Source organism: Phoca vitulina, unplaced genomic scaffold (genome assembly GCF_004348235.1).
Source record: "Phoca vitulina isolate PV1807 unplaced genomic scaffold, GSC_HSeal_1.0 scaffold7, whole genome shotgun sequence".
Taxonomy (NCBI): domain Eukaryota; kingdom Metazoa; phylum Chordata; class Mammalia; order Carnivora; family Phocidae; genus Phoca; species Phoca vitulina.
The window spans coordinates 46,293,524-46,315,393 of NW_022589710.1; the positions used below are offsets into that span (position 1 = coordinate 46,293,524).

General features: G+C 49.2%; 1 protein-coding gene across 1 annotated transcript in view; it reads left to right on the plus strand.

Annotated features, from left to right (window-relative positions):
- Window positions 1-21,310, plus strand: part of IFT43 (intraflagellar transport 43) — an 80,165-nt gene extending 58,855 nt beyond the window's left edge. Inside the window, exons 6-9 of the mRNA XM_032405642.1 lie at window positions 19,852-19,924; window positions 20,188-20,263; window positions 20,744-20,806; window positions 20,987-21,310. Coding sequence (XP_032261533.1) covers window positions 19,852-19,924; window positions 20,188-20,263; window positions 20,744-20,806; window positions 20,987-21,139 — 365 coding nt within the window. The 3' untranslated portion in view covers window positions 21,140-21,310. The remainder of the gene's footprint in view (window positions 1-19,851; window positions 19,925-20,187; window positions 20,264-20,743; window positions 20,807-20,986) is intronic.
- Window positions 21,311-21,870: the final 560 nt, after the last annotated feature.

The following is a 21,870-nucleotide window of genomic DNA, read 5'->3' on the forward strand; positions in this document are numbered from 1 at the left end:
TCATCCTTGATGGTAGCCTTTATGTAGCTGTTATAAAGTCCTTTTCTGCCAATTCTATCATCTCTCTGTTTCCTGTGTCTCCACCGACTGATTTTTCTTCTGGTTACAAGTTCTATTTTTTCTGCTTCTTTACATGATTAGTAGTTTTTGATTGGATGCTGGTCATTGTGAATGTTACTATGTTGAGTGTCTGGATCTTGTTGTCTTTCTTTAAAGAATAGTATATTCTTTAAAGAAAAGTATATCTGTTTTAGTAGGCAGTTAATGTGTTTGTTGGTCAACTCGATCATTTTGAGAATTGTTTTTAAGCTTTATTAGGGCAAATCTAGAGTTAACCCTAAACATTAAGATACTCAGGTGTCCCGGGCGCCTGGGTGGCTCAGTTGGTTAAGCGACTGCCTTCGGCTCGGGTCGTGATCCTGGAGTCCCGGGATCGAGTCCCGCGTCGGGCTCCCTGCTCAGCGGGGGGTCTGCTTCTCCCTCTGACCCTCTTCCCTCTCGTGCTCTCTGTCTCTCATTAAAAAAAAAAAAAAAAAAAAAAAGATACTCAGGTGTCCCTGCCTGGTGGTTCAACAAGGACTCTCTACTCTGCCTGAGTGGAGCTGAGCCTCTTCCAGTTCTTTATAAGCTGTGGGGATGGTTCACTTCACACCTTCTTGGTAGTAATTATTTGCCCAGCTGTGTGGAGTTTGACCCTATACACACACAGCTTAGAATGCAGTCCCTCTAGGGGCGCCTGGGTGGCTCAGTCGGTTAAGCGTCTGACTCTTGATTTTGGCTCAGGTCATGATCTCAGGGTCGTAAGATCGAGCCCCACGTTGGGCTCCGCACCAGGCGTGGAGCCTGCTTGAAATTCTCTTCCTACCTCTCCACCGCCCCTACATGTACTTTAAAAAAAAAAAGAAAAAAAGTGCAGTCGATCTAGATTTCCGCACCCTCTACCAAATAGTGCCTCTCTCATCCTCTGCTTCTCAAATTCCAGCCACCTTAGCCTACCTACACTTTGACCTCTGCCTCCTCAACCCAGTGAGATCTCCATGCTCCACTAGGGGTTTCCCCTCTTTGGACCAGAGTCCAGGAAGTGCACATCTAAGCAGAAGGCCAGGGTTGACAGTAAGGCTCACTTCATTTCCCTCCTCTCAGGGATCCCCATCCTGCGCTACCTATTGTCCACTGTCTGCACACAGCTGTTTCTTCCATTATTTCCAGTTTCCTACTTGTTCCCAGCAGGAATCCAGTGCTGGTTACTGCCTCATGGCTGGAGGTGGCGCCCCAAAGCTTTCAGTAACTAACCTTTGCGTGTGACCACAAAGCAAAGGGGAGCATTAAATCTAGAAAGCTTAGACTGTGACCCGTACCGTTAGCTGCCTCACAGGACTGGGGGCTTATGCGACATGAGAACTGCTGGGATGGTGGTAGAAACACGGACTCCCAGCCACCAGCAATCAGAAGCTGGAGTTGGGGCCCAGAGATCTGGATTGATTTAAATACGCTCCCTGGATGAATATTCTGCATGCCAGAGCTTGTCAAGCGTGCCATAGTGCCACTAAAGTTAGGACTGAGGGCAGGAGAGGACAGGAATCATGAAAAGGTACTTCTGCCTCATCTCATTCCAAAGGGGTTTTCGGGTAGAAAGGTAGTCATTGGAGGTCAGGAGTTGAGCCTCCACTCTGAGATTTAGTAAGAGCTCATGAGCACAGCTTCATCATTCTTCAGCATTTGTCTTTGCTTTTCCTATTCTTTCTTATTGACAAGCTCATTTTGTTTTCCCAGATCTTCCTCCTTAGCTCTACTCACTAAACTCCTTGTAGCTGCTGAACCCGTCCACCCACTAAGAATTCCCAGTGACCCTGTGAACTCAGAGCCCAAGTCTCTTTCCCCGCACATGTCCCCGGGATGCCTTGTGCCACCACGTGGTGGCTCAGTGATTGCTGGCTGCTGGCTACACTTTTGACCTGCCCGTCCTCACAGACTGTTGCTCCAGCCATTGGTTGCCTAGGACGGCAGGGTAACCATCCAGGAGGGTGTGCCAAAGGACTCAAGGAGGCAGGGGCCCTGCTGGACATTGACAAAGCCGTTAGGTGCAGGGAAATGATGATGCTGCCCACTCTGAGGTGCTCATTAAATTCCTAGTCTCCAGAAAGTTTGCTCAGCTGGTATCCTCTCCAGCCCTTTCCCCACCCTACCTAGAACCTCTTTCTAACTCCTTTCAACGGACTTCCGAAATCCTCCTTTTCCCATTTTTTGCAGTGTGTGAAAATGCTACATTTCAAGGAATAACTGTTAAATGTTCCAGCAAAACCTTCTGAATGCCAGAGTGTACACACATTCTAGATGTGTGTTAGCAGAAGGTTGGGCCGGCTGCTGTGGCGGCAACTCTGTCGGCCATCTTGTGCGAGCCCCTCATTGGCCATGTTAACAGCATCGAAGCTTCGAGATCATTATCCAAAAAGCAGGACTCAGAGGAGAACTCTGGTCTTCTGACTCACAAGAGACCTCTGTGCCTCATACCCCATGTACACCAACATCACTGCCATCTCCGCGCATCACCAAACTCATTTAGTTCTCAAAACAAACCTATGGAAAAGTTTTTAAAAATCAACTTTATTGAGGTCGAATTTACACACAATAAACTGAATCCATTTAAAGCTCAGCATTTGAGTTTTGACAGATGTATATGCCTGGTGGAACCGCCACCACAGTCAATACATAGAACTTTCCATCTCCCCTCCAAAATTTCTCAGGCCCTTTCCAGTCAGTCCTTCCTCTGCCCCTGTCTCTAGGCAACTACTGAGTCTCTTTGTTGTCACTATGCAGTGGTTTGCACTTTGTGGAGCTTTATGTAAGTTGAAATGTATGTACGTATGCTTTTCTGTCTGGCTTTTTTCACTTGCGGTAAATGATTTTGAGTTTATCCAGGTTGTTGTATATGTCATTAGCGTGTTTCATTTATTGATGAGTAGTATTCCAGTGTATGGACAGACCACATTCCGTTATGTATTCACCTGGTAATGGACATTTGGATCGTTCATTATCCCCATTTTAAAGATGAGCAGACAAAGGCAAAGAAAAATAACCTTGCCAAAGGTCACACGGTAAGTGACAACACTTGGAAGGCCCCTCTGCTCACCACTACCCCACTGATGCCACACAGCCCAGCACCAGGATTTGGGTACAGACCTTGACTCCAGAGTGCTTGCTCCTGGCCTCTGGGCTATGACAAACGGTACGACCCTCAGCTCTGTTGGCGTCTCCTTCCACAGGTGGGTGTGTTAATGTCAGCTCTCATGTTTGTGATATAGCGTGCCTAGCAGGATTGATAGGATGCTTAATACAATTCCATTAAGGAAGGAGAGAGGAAAGATAACTATTTTCAGAGAATACGTCTAGTATTTTTTTCCCCTTCATAAACTTGAAGTGTGAAATTAGTGATTTGGCCTTTATTTTGGCTCTGGAGGTTTGATGCGTAAAACCCTTTCTTGTCAGAGTGCACTTGATTTTACCTTCTAGGAGGGATGCCTCTCCCCAGGCATAAATCTGTTTTCCATGCAGTTATGCCTGAGTCCTTTAATGGAAAATCAGTTCATATGTTACACTTCACACTTGACTTCGTCCATTTCGCTATACGTGAATGTTTAGAATCCATTATGCGGTAGGAATCATATGTTACATATAACTAGTTTCTAGAATTATCTTTGCTCAGAGAATTACTTGGTTGGCTAGCGAAGGCTGCTCCTTTGAACTTAGAATAACCAGTAGGTGGGGACGCTCCATGAATGATTGCCCTGAATCATCCAAGGAGGCTCATTCAGCGATGACATGAAGCAGATCTTTGGGCACCTGTGAGGGAACCTACTGGTGCCCTTAATAAAATCACACCCAAGTTCTTCAAGGTTGTCAAGTACGAGGAGCGTTGTCCCCTGGGAAGGGGCTGCTAGTTTCCCTATACTTGGTAGGGGTGGTGATCGGTGAGCAATCCCGAAAGAGAATGTATCTTGGGGAAAAGAAATGAGAATCCAAGGACTAGGGCCCCCTCCCGGCAGGTAGTCTCTTTCTACCACCAGTCTTAGAGGTTAGATTTTATTGAGGAAAGCCAGCAGGTGTTCGGACAGTGCCCCCCGTGGCCACAACTCCTCCAGATGCTGGAGATAGTGGCCAGTAAGACAGCCCTGGCCCTCCGAGAGACTCTGATGTAGTGAGAGATGCCCCCTCCTTTCCCTCCCCATCTTGTATAGGAAACTTTCAGGAGCCATGTCTCTCAGATCTGTTTCTCAGCATTCAGCCTCCCAAGCTTCACTCTTGGCACATACTCTCCTTCTTCCATGGGGAAGATGCCCAGGGAGAGAAGAGAAGCCCTCCTTCCCCTCCATCGATGCCTCAGGCTTCCAAGGGAAGAGAACAGAAAAGTAGAAGAAGGAAAAGGCTTTTAGGAAAGATGTGTTTTTAGAAGGAGAAATGGAAGTGACTGACATTTGGAGGTGGTTTTGGAGTCTGTTGGTTAACTAGAAGGTACTGCATAGGACCCTTTGCAAGGCCATGGTGGGCCACAAGCTCGCACACATCGAGGGGGTGGGCAGATACCACACACACATGAAACAGCAGAAGTGTGAGACAATAAAGAATGGTGGGACCTGTGGTAAACCTAGAGAGGAGATGGTGCTGCCTAAAAGTTTTCACATTCATATTTCAAAAAATGACCGAATTTTTAAAATCTGTTCATAAGCAGCACAAAATGCACCTGCAAATTAGATGAGGCCATTGGGAAGTGATCTACAAATGCTCCATAAGGCTTTGTAGGGCTGTGCTGTGCAGGAACACGGCATTGCTGGGGAGACAGAACATAGAGACGAAAAGCATTAAGGAGTCAAGGGGCGAAGACAGCAGGATAACGGATGGCAAAGGCGGCCAGTGGTGATTGCTGTGTTTGTGATTTACGTTAGTAAGGGCCACAGTTTAGGCGACAAAGCGATCCCTGTGGGCTGAGGGCACTTCAGGAGGAAGGAAGAGTGAGCAGTGGGTCCTAAAGGCCAGGCAGCATTTGGACAAGTGAAGAAGAATGCAAAGGGCCTTCCGGGTGAGGCCTGACAGGAGGAAAGACTCCACGTAGAGAATGAACAGGGAATTTACGGTAACTACAAGAGAAGCTGGTTCCACAGAGTGAAGCCCTGGTTCTGGTCCATTCTCAGCTACAGATAGTAAGCGTCCCACATAAACTGCCTTTTTTGAAGTTTGGAGATTGCCAGTCATCTGATTTGCTGATTCTAGGTGGAATCGCTCACAGCTAGAGTTGACACGATCCTTCAGGGAAGTTGGGAGTCATGATTAGAATAGCTGAGAATGATGAACAGCCAGAGCCCCCAAATGACTGCAGGGTTCCAAAATTGTTGAACGGCCATGCTCATCCTTCCTACTTAGATGACCATCCTTTGGTGGCACAGTTACCCATCCCTGTTCTTGGAATCAAGTTTCTGGTTGGCACTAAGGCCTTCAGACTTCTTCTGTCATGGAAGGTTTATGGTGTTAGGAGAAAGAGCATCAGATCTGGAATAAGATTGAACGCAGCCTCTACAAGTGACTTTGGGCAAGTCATCCATCCATTCATTCATTCATTTCACCACCATTTGTTGAATACCTACTATGTGATGCTTAGGGCTGGGTGCTGGGGATATGATGTTGAAGAAAACATTTGCCCTCATACTGCTTACAGCCTAGTGGGGGAAATGGGGACTAAACAAATGGTCACACAACTAAAGAAGGAAGGACAAGGAGTGATTGAGCCCACTGAAGGCAGGGCACAGGTCCTCTGAGAGAGAACGGCCTGGAGACCTGACTTGGATCAGGTGATGAGGGAAGGCCACTCTGCAGGAGTGGTTTTTATACCTCAGCCTGAAGGGGGAGTGAAGTTGCTGTGAGTAGGGGGGTGGGGGGACCCCGGGAGAGGAGACAGCACGTGCAAAGACTTGTCACCTCTCCAACTCCAGGAGTGTTTCCAGTCTGTGTGTTCTCTTCCAGCTCTAAAGTCCAGCTGTCAGAAAGTGAACTCTGGATAGAATGCGAAGCTTTGAGATGAGCTTTGAGAAGCACACAAATGGGAGAAGAGCACTTCCTTGTCTTTAAAAAAGATGAATAATATTCAGGTTGAAACAACTGCTGAAAACACAATTAGATACAGACTCACCTTTCAAATAGTTTGTCTCAGAGTGAAATTCAAGTTAGGAAAGAACTTGTGAGCCCCAAAGATGTCTTTCAAAAGTGGAAAGTCTCTGAAAACAGGAGCTTTAAAAAAAAAGAAGGATTGGATCTTTCTTGCATTTAACCATTGCATTTTGGCGTGCTGCAGGACCGTGGGTACAATGCTCACTGTCTCTTCCCGACTGCTCTCGGCACCTCCTGGGCATCTCACCCCCACTGGAGAGGGCTGTGCTCTTTGCAACTCAGGCCCAGTTTTGACAGAATCGAATACCTCAAAACCTTAGGAATAATAAATCCTTATGGCCAGCCAAAAAGTATTTAATTCCTAAAGGACCAGCTGAGTTGAGCCGCTTCTAGCCAGGGGCAACTGGGGACTTAATTCTGTAAGTGTAGCAATCTGGATGATCTGAGAGTTCTGAGTTTAAGGGTAATTGCTCAATTTTCTATCCATGTCAACAGGGAAAATAGGTAAAAGTGGCTGAACACAGCCAAGCAATGAGGCTGGATGAGATGCGAGATGCTGGACTATCAGTGGAATTAGAAAAATGCCATCTGTAGAGGGCTGTTGCTCCCTCAGCCCTGTCTTCCCCTCTGCCCTGTCATCACCCGGCTCTGGGCTTTCTAACTCTCTTTTGGGCTCTTTTTCATTCCATGCTTAATCTTCCCTCCATGCCCTCCCTCCCTTTTCCTGCAAACAGCAAAGTCGCTCTGAGCCTAAATAGCTTGAACGGGGAGAAAGAGAAAGTGGAAAGAATTCTTTAAGTACAGATAAATTGGAATCCTGACATCTCAGTTCCTTTCTCTTGCTTCGTAAGAACGTTCCATTATGTTGGCATTCAGCATACGGGACTTCTTAGGTCATCCCCAAACCTAGTTCCTTTGCCTCCCTAATCTTTTTAAACTATTCTAACCAGCACTAATTTTTTGATTAAATAATGTTCCTTCAAATCAATTTGTCTTGGGGCGCCTGGGTGGCTCATCGGTTAAGCGTCTAACTCTTGATCTCAGCTCAGGTCTTGATCTCAGGGTCATGAGTTCAAGCCCTGCGTTGGGCTCCACACTGGGGATGGAGCCTGCTTAAAAAAAAAAAATCAATTTGTGTTTTCTAAGTTCAGCGTCACTAGGAGTGGATGCTAAGGTCTTTCTAAACCTATGCCTCCCCACCCTTCCCTGACACATACATGAGCAGGAGCCTGTCTGTATCCAGCACAGGAGAGGGGTGGGGTGGGGTGGGACTCGCTGGGGCAAGGGTTAACTGTCCCGTCTCCTGTATCTGTGCTTTGCTCTGCTTACAAGATACTGGGTAACAAATTTGAGAAGGAAGTCATTCTTGTAGGAAATGGTATTGACAATTAACGTCTGTGTTCAGTGTGAGCCCCCGCGCTGCTTTACCTGCAGCAACCCTCCCAGCAGTTCTCAGAGGAGACACTGTGATTATCACCCCTGTGCAAAGGAGGAAATTGAAGCCTTGTGAAGAAGTGAAGTCACTCACAGAAGTCGCATGGCTAAGAAACAATGATGTGCTGGTGAATATTGAACCACCAGCTCTCCAGGGGAAACGAGTCCTCATTGGTCACGTTTGCCAATTTCTGTGGCGTAAGTAGCCCCACCATGGCTGGTTTCGGGCTCCCACCAGGACATCACTGACCACAGGGCCGGGAAGAGATGGCTGGGAGCGCACCAGTATATCAGATTTCTGCCATGCAGGCACATGAGAGGTAAAGAATTTCAAGAGCATGGATAAAGTGAAATTTAAAACTTAGCAAATGCTGAGTTTCGACTATTTATTGTCTTTGTTTTTAATATAATTCATCTAGCTATAAGGGTCTATAACTTAGTCATTAAGATGCTTATGTTTAACAGCCTGCATGCAATATTCCTAAAAATTGAGCTGGTGGTTCTTAGTCCTGTGACTCCTGAGCACTCTGCTGTCACGGCCCTCCTCCTGTTGTTAAAGCATCTGGGGCAGTTTTCAACCCCGCTTATTGAGGAAGCTAGTCTCCCCTCATTTTCCTGGCCCCCTGTGGCAGATCCCCTCCCACCCAGTTCTCAGACCAGCCTGCCGGCCCCGTCCTCGGCTCTGCCGACCCTCTCGCTGTCAGGTCTCACTGGTAGGCGTCCCCCCGGCTGACAGGCAAAAGCCAAAGAGACCGGGCCTCTAAAAGCTCTGACAGGAGACAGAATCCTCAGGTTTGAACATTCCTCTCTTTCTCGTTCTGCTTCATTTTCTAGCAAATCCATTAAGATGGCTGCTAGAGGATGATTTCTGGTGCCTCTGCCAAGGCTTCCAGAGAGGAGAGCCTACTTTAGGGCGCGAGGAAGGAGTTCCACTGGGCTGGTGCAGGGAGCAGCGTGAGGATCGGCAGTTTGGGAAGTTTGTGAGAAGCAAGACCCCACAGGCGTCCACCTGGGCCTGAAGGGCTACGCTTTAGTTCTCCCACCGGCCTGCCCCTTTGAGGTGTAGCAGAGGAGGTGGATTGACACCACAGGGATGCACAGGACATGAAAGAGCCCCAGCCGGGGAGGGGGGCTGGGTCATGGCGTGAGCTGTGGGGGGGGGGGGTCATCATGGAGCCACAGGTGGAATCTGTGCAGGTTAATGGCACTGTAGGAAATGAATTTTTATTACAGTGACTCTAAACAAAAGATTTGGCGTGCTCTATCCGTAGGTCATAACTGTGGCTGGAATATTTGGAAAGACACTGCTGTAAGCAAATGTGACAGAAAGGGTGATTTTTAAATTTTTTTTTTTAATACATCATGAGATACATTCTAATGGACACCCCAGAATAAGATTGTCATAGAGACAGAGTAGACCTTATTTGATGATAAGGAGACTTGGGCCCAGGGTTGACAAGTAATTGCCAAAGTTCAGGAAATTGGGGGCAGATCTGGGATCCAGGTTTCCTGATTTCTAATTGGGTGCACCCTGTAATATGACTCTGTGGACCAGGAATCTGGCGATTCAGTTCTTCCTTGATCGGCAGTGGAAGCCACATTCTTGGCAGCCAGAGAATAAGGAGCATTAATAGATATGGACTCTTGAGGCCGCAGGGCTGACTTCTCTATTCTCCAGTGTGGGTGTGGCCAGCGCTAGTCCCCAGAGTTAGGGAGATTCCAGGGGGGTGACCTGGAACTTGCCAGAAATGTTTTCAATGCAGCCAGAGCAGTTGTTTTTTACTTACTTTTTTGCAGGAGGTGATTCAAGGTCCTGTGATCCTACCATAGACAAAATATACACCATGAGAGAGTAGATGTGCAAGAGTTGATGGGAAGGAGAGATATTTAGAATTACCTGACTCAGCAAATATGGGAGAGACTGGCTTGGCTGCATTCTCCTGGCCTCCCCAAAAGGCAGAATGTGTCAGGGGAGTTTTTGAGAACTGAGTTGCGCTTTGAGCAGATTTTAGTTCTGCTTTGTCAACTCAGTCATGTTCTACCTTACCCCCCGTCCAGCTACAAGGCATAGCCCAGCGTCTCCGCCAGATCTCTTGCTCTGTTGGCAGAGCCGGGACCCAGTGCTTTACGCCCCTAGTGGTGCCTTGAAATCTCTAGTCGTGCCAGACTTTCCAAACGTATCATCACGAATGTCTTTCCCTGAAACATGGTTGACAGTGACCTTTCTGGGTTCCATTTCCTTTGTCCATGTGCACAGCTTACTTGCCCGTCCCCATCTGAAGGGGCAGAATGAGGAATGCAAACGAAAGCCTGGTGCCATGCATGCACACGTGCTTTAAATGAAGCAGGTTGTAGTCCCCTTCCTCTAGGAACACACACACACAGCTCCGTCAGCATTCTGTCATGCTCTCGTCAGCTTGGAGGAATGTGATTAATAATAAGTCATCCAACATTAAGCACTGACAAAAGTAAAAGAGAGCTAAATCTCCCTGAAATCGTTATAGAGATCAGGGTATTTATTCTGTAACTCCCTGGGTTCCGTCCTGGTTGAATACAGAAGACAGGCTCAGGATAGGGCAGAACTAATCCCATTTAGTTTTGTGAGACCATCCAAGGAGCGTTCCAGCATTCAGGGAGAGGTGCGGGTACTTCCCACAGTTGTGAAGGGGGTGGACGAGTAAGGAATCGGGCCCTGCATGCAACAGACAGGCCTGCCTTGGTGAGAACCACTTCCCTGGGGGAGCTGGTAGATGACTTAGAGTTTTATTTGACTGGAAAGAAATAGAGGCTCTTTTTTCTAGGATGCCTATTTCAAAAGGGGGGGACTGTATGCATAGGCACCATGTTCTCTGCCTGTAAGAAGACAAGACAGAGTCGTGGAGTTGTTCCAAATAGTCTTTGTAACCAAAAACACAGCAAGTTGTGCCCTGGGATAGCGGGAGACTGTTCTCCCAAATGGATGGCCAGGGTGCATTACTCCGTTTGAAGTCTGACAGCCAGGTGTCGCTTAGGTGAGATGGGAAGAGACAGTCTGTGCTCGGAAGTTGGACTCAGCACACCTCTTAGCCATCAGTTGGAGAAGTCTTTTCCTTCTGAAACACATCACACATGGAAATACATTTCTAAAGAAGGATTAGGTATAGTGGAAATCTAGGGGCAAGGTAACAGGGGATTCTCTTACCCTAGCAAGAGAAGAACTTGATGTGGCCACATGATAGATCTTCCTCTCTAGCTTTAGGTTCTACCAGCTTTCTGAAAGTTTACAGATGTAGAGTGCGTGTGCATGTGCATGTGTGTGTGCATGTGTGTGTGTGTGTGTACTCGTCTGTATATACACACACAGGAGGACACATACTGGGAATGTGATTCCTGAGTCCGTAAGTGTGGTTGACGGACTAGGTTTACCTAAAAGACCCTTTAAGAGAAAGCTCTTGAAAGATGATTACAGAATTGAGACACCATCATTTAAAAGTGCCCGAGGCAAACGCTTTTGAAAATTGCAGCAGTGGAGGGACAGAGAAAGAACCACACAGCCCTTGATTGTTGTGCTGTTCCCTCAGGACCCGTTCTCCCCCTCCCCCCCTGTTTCTCATCTGATAAGAGAGAGAGCAGCACTAAGACTCCTCATCTATCTTATGAAAATCCGATTCGGAATGGCTGTGATCAAAACCAGCTGGCTGTCCCCGGCAGTGGCCTCGCACGGAGGGAACCGCTCAGAAGCGTTCCGTATGTGGGAGTGTCACGGGTGGCACCGATCAAAGTAGCATTTTTTTAATAAATATATATAAGGAAAAATACAAAACCTAAGGATTTAGAATAAAAGCAGTGTAGTTTGTCTTGTTTTTTTCAGCGTAACACGAAGAGGATGAAATAGAATCAGATATGCCTGGTTTCTAACATCCGCGCTTCCACGGGTGGCTCGGAGAAGGCGCACTGTGTCACGTTAATGCTGTCTCGCTCATCTTGGGCCTCATTGAAGAGAGTGGAAAATTGCTCAGTCTCCATTCCTTCCAGCCACTTTTTCCTCGTCACTGTCCTTTCCCCCTCCTTGTCCTTAACACGTCTGTGCAGATCAGAGCTGGAACCACCAGCAAGCTCCAAGAGCTATTAGAATGGTAGAGAGCATTCCTATTCATTGTTTTTCATTTCCTTCAACTGCCAGTGACACGTGGTGTGATGTTCCCTAGAGGTCACCTCGGCAGGTGGCAGTGGGGTCCTCCCAGTGTCGGGCTCCTGGGCCGTTCTCTATAGAGAACTCTTGTTGGGCCGTTGCTGGTCTCTCGCGAGCACCACCTTTGAATTGCTCCAAAGGCTCGATCCTGGTTGAGGACCGTTTGCACTGCTGCTAATGATTCTTGTAAGCACTCAGTGCACTTGGGGGTGGGGGGAGATACGGAAAATCTCATTCTGGGGTGTTGCGTTCATGGTTCCTTCAGATATGTGCTACCATCCCTCTGGGGGTCATAGGATGAGGTCAGGCTGTCACACACCATAATATACCACGAGCTGGATTGCTACTGTTAGCAAAGCCCCTTCTCTGCCCGTGGTTCAGGCAGCACCACAGTGTGTGGAGGCCTGGGTGATCCCAGAAACTAACGTCAGTCCAAACCTTCCTCGTCAAACCGTCATCAGCCAGGAGAGTCACCATGGCTTGGGGGGCCGTGAGGAACGATCAGCTCTTCTGATCTTCTAAGGTCTGTGATCTCCTTCCCCGGCAACATTTAGAGAGATGCAGTTTGCCAGGAACATGGAGGCATTTCAACCTGCGGGACACAGATGAACACCCCCCCCCCCCCCCCGCCGCCCCGACCACCGCCAAGCTGGCACCTCAGGACGGGGCATCTTTCCTCTCGGCTCTGTCACACGCTTCCTCGGGGACCTGCTCATGCATAGCCCCAGAGTAAACATTGGCTCCACCGTGTCTGTTTCTCGGCGTTTGCAGTGCGGTGTGGTGTGTCCTGCCGGTAGCGAGTCCGGGCGGGACCCGGCTTTGATCAGGTGAAGTCACAAGGGAAAAGTCTTCACAGAGTGGACCTGCCAGGGACCTGCAGACGTGTTTTTGCCCCTCAAACCCCTGCTTGGGGAGTGCGGGGGACCAACGGTTGCGGGGCCCAGGCGCGCTCAGGAGCTCCTCGGAGACCGTCTCTTTCTCTTGTTCCTTCGGGTGTTTGAAGCCTGTTGCCTACTGCTTTCCCCTTTTCTTCTCCCTTTTCAAAATTCTCCATTTTTTCACTTAGAAAAAAATTATTTATACGATTGAGATCCACTAATTAAAGCCATTTTCTGGTATTTGGTTACTGGAGCGTTTGATGTCTCTCTGACAAGACCATGAAATGCACGGAGTGTCCACAGGGACAGAATTTGCTGAACACGGCTCTTTGTAAATGAGGGGACACAGTGTCGCAGCAGCTCATGAATATGGAACGCCCATGATGCCACCTCAGTGGACTTGGGAACACAGATGAATCCTGTCATGTGCTAAATGAGACCAATTTCTTTCACTTAACTTCATCTTCAATCAGACCTTCTTCCATTTGCCTGTTTAAAATTCCCCATACGTGATGCAGAAGGTAACAGCATTCAGTAAAACAAAGTTTTGCAGCTGCCGAGAAAAATCATAATGATCTCTGGTTTAAAGTTGCCATCTCCCAAAAACGTGGATGTTGTTTTGCTTTCGAGCTCTGTGGAGGTCTTTTGACTTTGGGCACAGAATTAGGGGTTGTGTGGACCACTCTTATTGGGGTATCCTTAAGCAGTATGTCCAGATTCCTTTCATGTGGATTGGTTATTGAACTTGGCTATGGCTCCCCGCCCCAAGTGCACCGAGTGCTTACAAGAGGGTGGATGTGGGCCGTTAAGAGCCCATGGATGCTCTGCAGTGGGAAAGGGCACTGCGTGGGAAAGCAGCTCTGGGAAGAGAGTGCATGTATCCAAGCAGGGCCTTTGCCATGGGGAGCTCAGTTAGCGGACGAAGTGAGAAGGACGGATGTCATCAGAAGGCATCCAGACGAACCTGCCAACTGCTTGTATCATTTACTAAGGTGTCAAGGTGAGAAAGTGCTAGAGTATAGAAGAGACTTTCTGTAGCTCTCCGGAAACCCCTGTGGATACAACCAGGAAATCCCATTCAGAAATCCCCAACCAAGAAAATCAGCAAAGAGTAGAACCTCAAGGGACACAGAGAGGCAAGGCTCCCTGTGGGACCCAGGGTCCAGATTAGGGGGCCTCCTTTGTTCTCTCCTTCCTGCAGAACTTAGATTTATGCTCCAGGTAAAGAGCTTGAGTCATGCTCAGGGTGTATTCTGCATGCTGAGTCCAGTCTTAAACAATCACTTTCTCTTCCAGTTGTACCAAAATAGGCCAACAACATCTGGGTTTGAACTCGGGCTATCTCAAAATGGAAACGCAGAGATCTGGAGCCTGCTTTATTGGAAGAGGCAGGCTGGCTTCTTACTCTCAGGCCACAGGGGCTGAAGAGGAGCCCTCTGGGACTTTACTGGGTAGTTAGCTATTTAGTGTGCGTGTATGATGATATCCATAACGAATGTATTTCAGGGCAAATGGCAGCTTCTCACATCTTTGAAACCAGTTGTAATCAATCCTGCTGGTGTTCCCACATGTTTCTATTATTTATATAATCACCCCTCATTCTGTGGTTTCATCTGGTAGTTGGTTTGTTGGGCAGATCTGTTGGCAGACTAGCGTTCTGGTATCATAATGAGTTTCCCACTTGGCAATCTCTCTCTTTGAAGTAAGTTCTTACTATTGTTGTGTATTAACAGACCTTTACTAGGGGCTTCCGGAAAGTGGAGTGATTTGGGGGGGCACTCCAGAAATCCCAAGAAGAAAGAAACATGGGGAGGTTGGTGAAGAACATTGTGACCCACCCTCAGGATGGAAGCCCAGTGGTCCATACGGACCAAATCTGGATAACTCCTGCCCTGTAACTTTGTGCCCACTCATCCATTGTTTGTCGTGTATGTCCAGGCCCTTCCCAGTTAGGCCTTGCAGCTCAAGTGAGGCAAAACCGTTGCTCTGATGTTATCAAATCCAGGAAGTATCCAAGGATTGTGCTTGATTGTTTATCAAATGAATCCTACTCAGGCAGCTTTAGGGTTTGGTAGCACTTAGACCATAACTGGAACCATACCTGGCTCTTCCCTGCGTGCAGTTTTCACATTTGAGGGGAATCTGTCATTCAGTTCTGTTCAGTTGTCCTTTGGTTTGCCGGTCCTTGGGAATGCAGTGACTAGGCTGTGCTCTTCGCCCTCAGCTAGTTTACCATCTAGGGGGCAGATGTAGGGCAAATTTCACTTACTCTACCCACTACAAGATGGTGAGGTCAACGCAGTAGCCCTAAATAAAGTATAATAGAAAGCCAAAGTAGAAAGCTCTGATTTCTACGTGTTGGATTCCGAGGTGATTCACAAAGGAAGGGAGGTACATTTTCCTGATTCTGCTTTTATTATTACTATTTCTTTATGTATAGTCCCTCCCTTTGCAACGTTGCCATGCTTCATCGATGTTGGTTTTCCCTGGATGTGCCCCGGAAGGGGTCTTGTGTAGAGCAGGCACCCAACCCATGTTTCCTGGCTGGTTGGTGCAGGACCTTCCTCACCTGCCACCAGGCGCCCTCTCTCCTGCCTCACCCCATGCCACTCTCCCCTGGGCCCCGGTGCCGACCCTACTGGCCTTCCTCCAGTTTCTTCAGTTTTGCGAGTTACTTCTCGCAAGTGGAGTGATATGGGGGAGGGGGGCACTCCAGAAATCAAAGGCCATCCTTGCCTGATTTAATCCTGTCTATCCTTCGGCTTTGAATTGCATCGTCCCTAATTCAGTGACCTTTCCCAACTCCCCACCGCACCTTCCAAAGTTCTAAATGAGGTCTTCTCTGTACCAGATTAAGTGCATTATGGGGCACCCGTTCAATAGGATACTAGATGGTCGTTTAGAAGAATAAGATCTATCAGTATATTGATAAGGAAAGAGAGAGCAAACTGCAGAAGAGTACATGTATAAAGTGATCCCATTTGTAGATATCCTCTAAAGGACATAAGTGCTGCAGTATGCATATGCATTCTTTTCAGTGAATATATACAAGAAATTGTTAATAGCACCTCTAGGGAGACAGACTGGGGCTCATAGAAGAAGAGGAAATTTTTCACTTTAAGCTTTTCTGTAGCATTTGAATTATGACCACATATGATATTTTACCTTTAAAAATATGAGATGATTAGTTGTTTCAGCCCTCTTGTTTTCTAGTGCTCCGTGAAGACAAGGAATGTGTTTTCTTTTCTGTTGTTCCTGGCACCCCGTACGTTGCACCTTCAGGTAGCAGATGCTCCATCAGCACTCCTTGAATGAATGGATGGGTGAATGAACGAACAAGCAAGCAAATGCAGTTTCCCCACCGTGTGGCTAACCGGGTGACACACAGGGCCGACAAGCAGGTTGAGCCGGCAGGAGAGATGGCTCACAGAAGAGGCAGGGAGCAAGCACAAAGAGCAAAGAAAACCTGTGGAGTTGAAGGGGTCAGAGCTGGGAAGGAGAGAAGCATATGATGGCGAGCTGTGGGGGGAGGGGCGGGGGGCTGAGCGAGGAGACGCTGCCTGCCTGCAGAGCAGAGCTGGAGCAGGAGGGCACCACTCCTGTGGCACTGGGGGCATCGGAACCCTCCTGCCTTGCTCCCCTCTCCTGAGACCTTCAAGGTGCTCAGTCACCTCCAGGGGCCAGTTTGGTAAGACAGGTGCGGCGGGGATGAAGCCCCAGGGCTCCCGCGCTGGTGCACTCTTTCCTTCTGTTCCATGTGGCCTTGCTATAGGGAAGTAGCGAGTGGGGGTGGAGGCTGAGGGAGAGACTTAGCTTATTTGTGGTGATTGGAATCAAGAGAAGTAGCCAGAACCAAGGACGATGAGTCTCATGCAGAGTAACAGCTGTCCAGGCTCATCCCTCTGCAAAGAAAGCACAAGTGGGTGAGGATGAGCTCACGGGTTATGGTCGGACAGAGCTGGAAGCCTGGTACTGTCCGTTATTGATGATCTCAGCTCATGAAGCTGCTGCTTCTTGCTGAGCCTCACTGTTCTCGCCTGCAAAATGGGCAAGAATAAATGAGAAAATGGAGGTAGAGCCATTTGGCTTCTCTCCAGGCTCAACACTCTATCCGCTAATTATGTACTGAGCACAGTGATGAGTATTTTATAAAGATGATTGCACATAATACTTATAATGACCATATGAGGTGGGTGTAATTATGATCCCCATTTTACAGATGAAGCAGCTGAGGCACAGAGAGGCTAAAGTCACACAGCTGGTACATGGGGAAGCCAGGGTTGAAAGCCAGCCACCCTGCCTGCCGAGCCTGTGCCCTTAACCATGGCATGGGCATCCTACCCATTTAATTAACCCGCTCACTGTTTCTGTTCCTGTTCTTCTTCCTCTTGGTAGCATGGAACAAAATGAGAGTAAAGTTCATGGAACTATTAAATTTTTTAAAATAGCAGTAGCTTTTCAGCAGCGCTAGAGCAAACCTCTGTATTCTTCTTACTGTCCGTTAAAATCACGTGCTTTCTATTTAATTTAATTTAATTTTTTTTTTACGGGAGCATAGTTTACAAACAGCGTTGCATTCGTAACATTCTGAGAGTTCAGTTTGACATCCTGAATCAGACTGGGTCCCCGGTCCAGACTTGCAGGCCAAGAAGCCGTAACTGAGAAGTCCATGTAGGCAGTCTTGTGAAGAAGGAGATTTCTCAGGTCTGTTTTCTTTTTCTAGGTTTGTTCATGGTGTGTGTGTGTGTGTGTGTGTGTGTGTGTGTGTGTGTGTGTGTGGCAGGGGGAAGGTGGGAAGGAGAGAGAGGCAGGATAGAAATTTCGAAGAACAGATTACGTATACATAAGCCCTTGTCTGTGGTAGGAAATCAGGAACTGTAAAATTGTGAAGTTCTTTGAAGTTTACCCAAAACCTGCTCCTCGGCCACCTGTTCCACAGGGGCTGGGAGTTGGATGGCCCCACTCTGCTGCGATGGCGCAAGCTGTCACTGCACCGGAATGTTCCAGCTCGCCTTGGCCTGGCTGTCATCGCTGGCTCTGTCCCACTCAGGCGGTTCACCGGGTTCTGTTGGGCACCAGGCTTCCAATTAGAGAGAAATCCCACTGTGTGGCCAGCCTCACCAGTGCCACTCTGAGAGGCCCCTTTGCCAAGGCCCGGGCTGACCTCTGATCTGTCACAGATGGGCCAGCCCCACACTCCTTTGTGCGCATTTGGAGGAGGGGGGTGGGGCTGAAGAGGGAAGCCTGCGGGGAGTCCGAGTGGACATTGGGCAGAAGTGCAGTTCCTCAGAACTGGGGGAAGCTGGGCAGAGTTGACAGGACCCAAATGCTAGCGCTGTGGAGGGAAAGGGGACTTTGGGAAGACCCCGTCCTGAGCCCTAAACCCAGCATGGGGCCTCTTCTTACCACCTTCTGAATATTCATCTCAGGCTGGATTCCACACCCGAGGAGAGCCAGGAGCCGATAACTGGCCCCCTCCAAAACTGTCACAGTGCTGATAACTGGCCCCCTCCAAAACTGTCACAGTGCTGATGGCGCATGGCTCGGCACTGTCTCTGCAGCCTGGGAGCCCCGCTTGGCCTGGGCCCGGGGACGGTACTGTCAGCAGCTCTCACCATGGACGGTATTAATCACGCAGAGCCGGAGTGAACAAGAAAGCTCAATCCCTATTAGCATAAGCGATAGAATCTCAGAGAACTCCATCTCTAATTCCCCAGTAGGACGGAGAGAGAGACTCTGAGCTCTGCACAGCTGCTGTCTGGACAGAGGACTGGCTGAATGTGGTTCATTATTTTGGGGGTGGCATGCGAGTGTTCTTTATTTCCCCTACAGCCATTTCTTTTCTAAACCCCTTTTTATCCTTTTAATCACCCTCTTTCTCTCAGTCTTATTTTCTGTGTCTCTGTCTCTCCCTCGCACACTTCCTCTCTTTCCAGGTTCAGCATCCGTAACTCCGTAGTCAGAAGCAGTGATAAAGGCACCAGGCCTGGCGTTGACATTTCTATACTCGGGCTCAGGTGGACTAGAGCCATGGCAAAGCCTAAAGAATGAATAGCCTGAAAGAGGCAAGGGTCTTCCCAGCTGTTCTTGGAACGATGCTGCGTCTCTTTTAAAAAATAAAATTGAATTCAATCCATGGAAGCAAAAATGAAGGGTTTCTTCACTATTCTGTCCTCTCTGGGATGTTTCCCCCCTTTATTGTTTGCAGTTGGATTGGGAATTCTAGGATTGTATCTCTCCACTTGGCCTTTTTTCTGGCTCTGACTGGTTAAAACAAACAAAACCCCTCCTCTGGCCAGTGATGCTCATTTGGAAAAGGAAATGCTTCTTTAGGGTGTTAAGTTGTCCCCATGACAAGATGGGCTCTTCCCAGCAAGTCACCACTGTTATGTTGCTCTCTCTCGGCATGACTTCGTTCAACTGATGAGAGAAGTGGCCTCATGTGTCCTCCTGTGTCTGGATGTCTGTCTCATATGGAGGGTTTGGAGAAGGGAAATCTCTGTGACACCAGAAGAGAACTGTCATCTTTAGAATCAGCATGGTTTATTATACCAGACCTGGCAAGTGGAGACAGCCCAGGGACACCGCTGGGGAGCCCGGTCATATCAGCAGGTGTAAAGTGTCCCTCAGAGTCAGGCTCAGGGCCATGACGGCTGTGATACTTGCAGGGGTTCCGATGAGCTAATGCACATGTGGACCTTGGTCGTGAGGCAGTCGCTCATCATGACGCCGAGTCACGACGCTATGCTGTCCGTTCCTCTGTCTCTGGCCAGGCCAGGCTCATTCACCCGCTCCTCCAACACAAAGTTCCCCAAGCACAGTCTGGGACTCTCTCCTCATTTCTTTACGTTTCTCCTGGGGAGAGCCGCTCCCAAGGGCTCCTGACCTGGAGCATGCATCAGGATCACCAAAGAAATCTTAGGAAAAAATACAGAATCCTGAGCCCCACCCAGGAGGTTCTCATCCAGCAGGTGCTGGGGTAGGGCCTGGGATTCAGAAATTTTGAAGTCTGCCTTTGACTTGTGCCTCAGCACCACACAGCCCGAGACTGGGAACCCCTGGAGGCCAGAGACCGTGTCCGAGTGCGCATCGTCCCCCCGGCCCGCATCCCCACAGCAGGCTCATTGCAGGCGATAAGTAATACACGGAGAAGTGGGCAAGATCCCTCCCTGTGTGTGCTGCTCACTGTTTTGCCTCCTCCTCTCCTTGCAGACATTCCTGTTATTCCGGATCTGGAAGAAGTACAGGAAGAAGACTTTGCTTTGCAGGTGGCCGCCCCTCCCAGGTACATTAAGTATGAAGTTAGTGGGAGGCAGAGAACATGGGAATTAATACATTCCAAATCCCATGTACAGTGGTGCTGCCTCCTGAGTGGAGAGCAGGTATTTCTGGTGATGGGTTCCGTGCCAGGGTTCCCATGTTACTAGGCATGTTCTTCCCATTTTGGTCCTTCCCAGCTACCTAGGAGGCTCTGAGGATGGTGGCCCCGCAGCTCTCCTGGAACTGGTCCTGCCTGGGGTTCCCCCTCACCTCCTCTCTTTCCTACAGCATCCAGGTAAACCGGGTGATGACCTTCCGTGACCTGGACAATGACCTCATGAAGTATGCAGCCTTCCAGACCTTGGTGAGTGGAACAGCTTCTGCCCAGAGAGGGCAGGCTCTGGGCAGCCTCTCTTCCATGGGTCTCTGAGGCCACCTGGCAACAGTCCCTTGGCCGGAGCCATCATTCTCGGGTATTCCATTGTCCCTAGACCCAGCCTACCCCAGTGTCTCCGGGGGCCAGGCTCCCACATGCTTCCATGGCTGCCTGCTGGCATGGGTAGACACTGTGGTCCTATAGCTCTGTCGCTGTCACACCCTGCCCTCTTGGTGCTGACCTTCCTGCAAAGAATGTCCAACCTGTCGGATGTTGTGGTGTTCCCTCCTCTCTCAATGGCTGTGCGGTCCACTCACATTTTCACTCTTTTTAAGGCATTTCTGCAGGTCTGGGTTGGGAAGTCCCACCACACCCACCCTGACCCACTTTGCAAGAGATCATGGTCCGGAGGACCCCCCGGGGTGCACAAGCTCATTGGTTGGTTGGTTGGTTGGTTTGCATTCACAGGATGGAGAGATCGACCTGAAGCTCCTCACCAAAGTCCTTGCACCAGAGCATGAGGTCCGAGAGGTAAGTAGCCACAGGAGCTCCTCCTCTGGGCTGCGTCATTCCTGTGGCCAGCTGGCTCCCCAGCATGAGCTCTGCCTTCCTAGGGCCGGTGGGGCGGTGGGGGCCGGGTGCGGGGGAGGTTGGCTGTGACGGAGGGAAAAGGCCTTCCTTCCTCTGACCCAGCGATACCTCTCCTGGCAGGATGACGTCAGCTGGGACTGGGAGCATCTGTACACTGAGGTGTCCTCCGAGCTACTCACCGAGTGGGACGTGCTGCGGGAGGAGCCTGGGGGACAGCCCCGTGCATCCCTGAGCCCTGGGGCGTCAACAGCCTGCTCTCCCCGCACACAGTAATTTCCGCTTTGGACTTGAAAAAAATGCCATAAGCCTAAACCTAAAGAAGCTTGCAAGCAGCTTAGAATTTTTTAATGGAATATTTTGTAATAAAAATACTGTTTTCAGTAGACCACATTGGAGCATTCGTTGTAATAAATTACTTTATTCTGTGGCCATCTCTTCCATTTCTTTCCAGCAGCCTCTTGGAAAGATTCATCAAGAGTGAAGGAGGGCAGCTTTTAAACAGCCTGGCAGGGACGCTCCCCGCTGTTGAAGAGCGTGAGGGAAAGCTAGACTCAGGGGGAGAGGAGCGGCGCTCCTCCTGGACGTTGTTCGGTTCACAGAGGCCACGGCGTTTCCCTGGAGCATCTGTCTACTTGTAAGCACCTGGAGGCAGGGGTCCGGGAGGTTGTAAGCTGCTACCTGCTGGGGCCCGGGGAGGGCCCGGCACCCGCTCTCGCTCCGCACGTTCGGTTACGTCAGCCAAGTTGCACTGTCTCCTTCATGCTGGCAGGCGGCTTAGCTGAGGAGACAGCAAGAGGTGGGTGTGATAAGGTGACCCGTTCCTCACAGCGGGGTTTGGGGGCTTTTCTGACAGCACCCCCTTTCTCCTTTCTTCTCACAGCCCATGCCTGGGGCTCCCAAGACGTGCCCTTCCCTTCCGCCCTGGGTTTCCAAAGCCTCGCTGCTGGTTCTCATTAGCAGGGGCCAGCTTGGCAGCCCCGAGCATTCCACAGAAGCACTCTCTC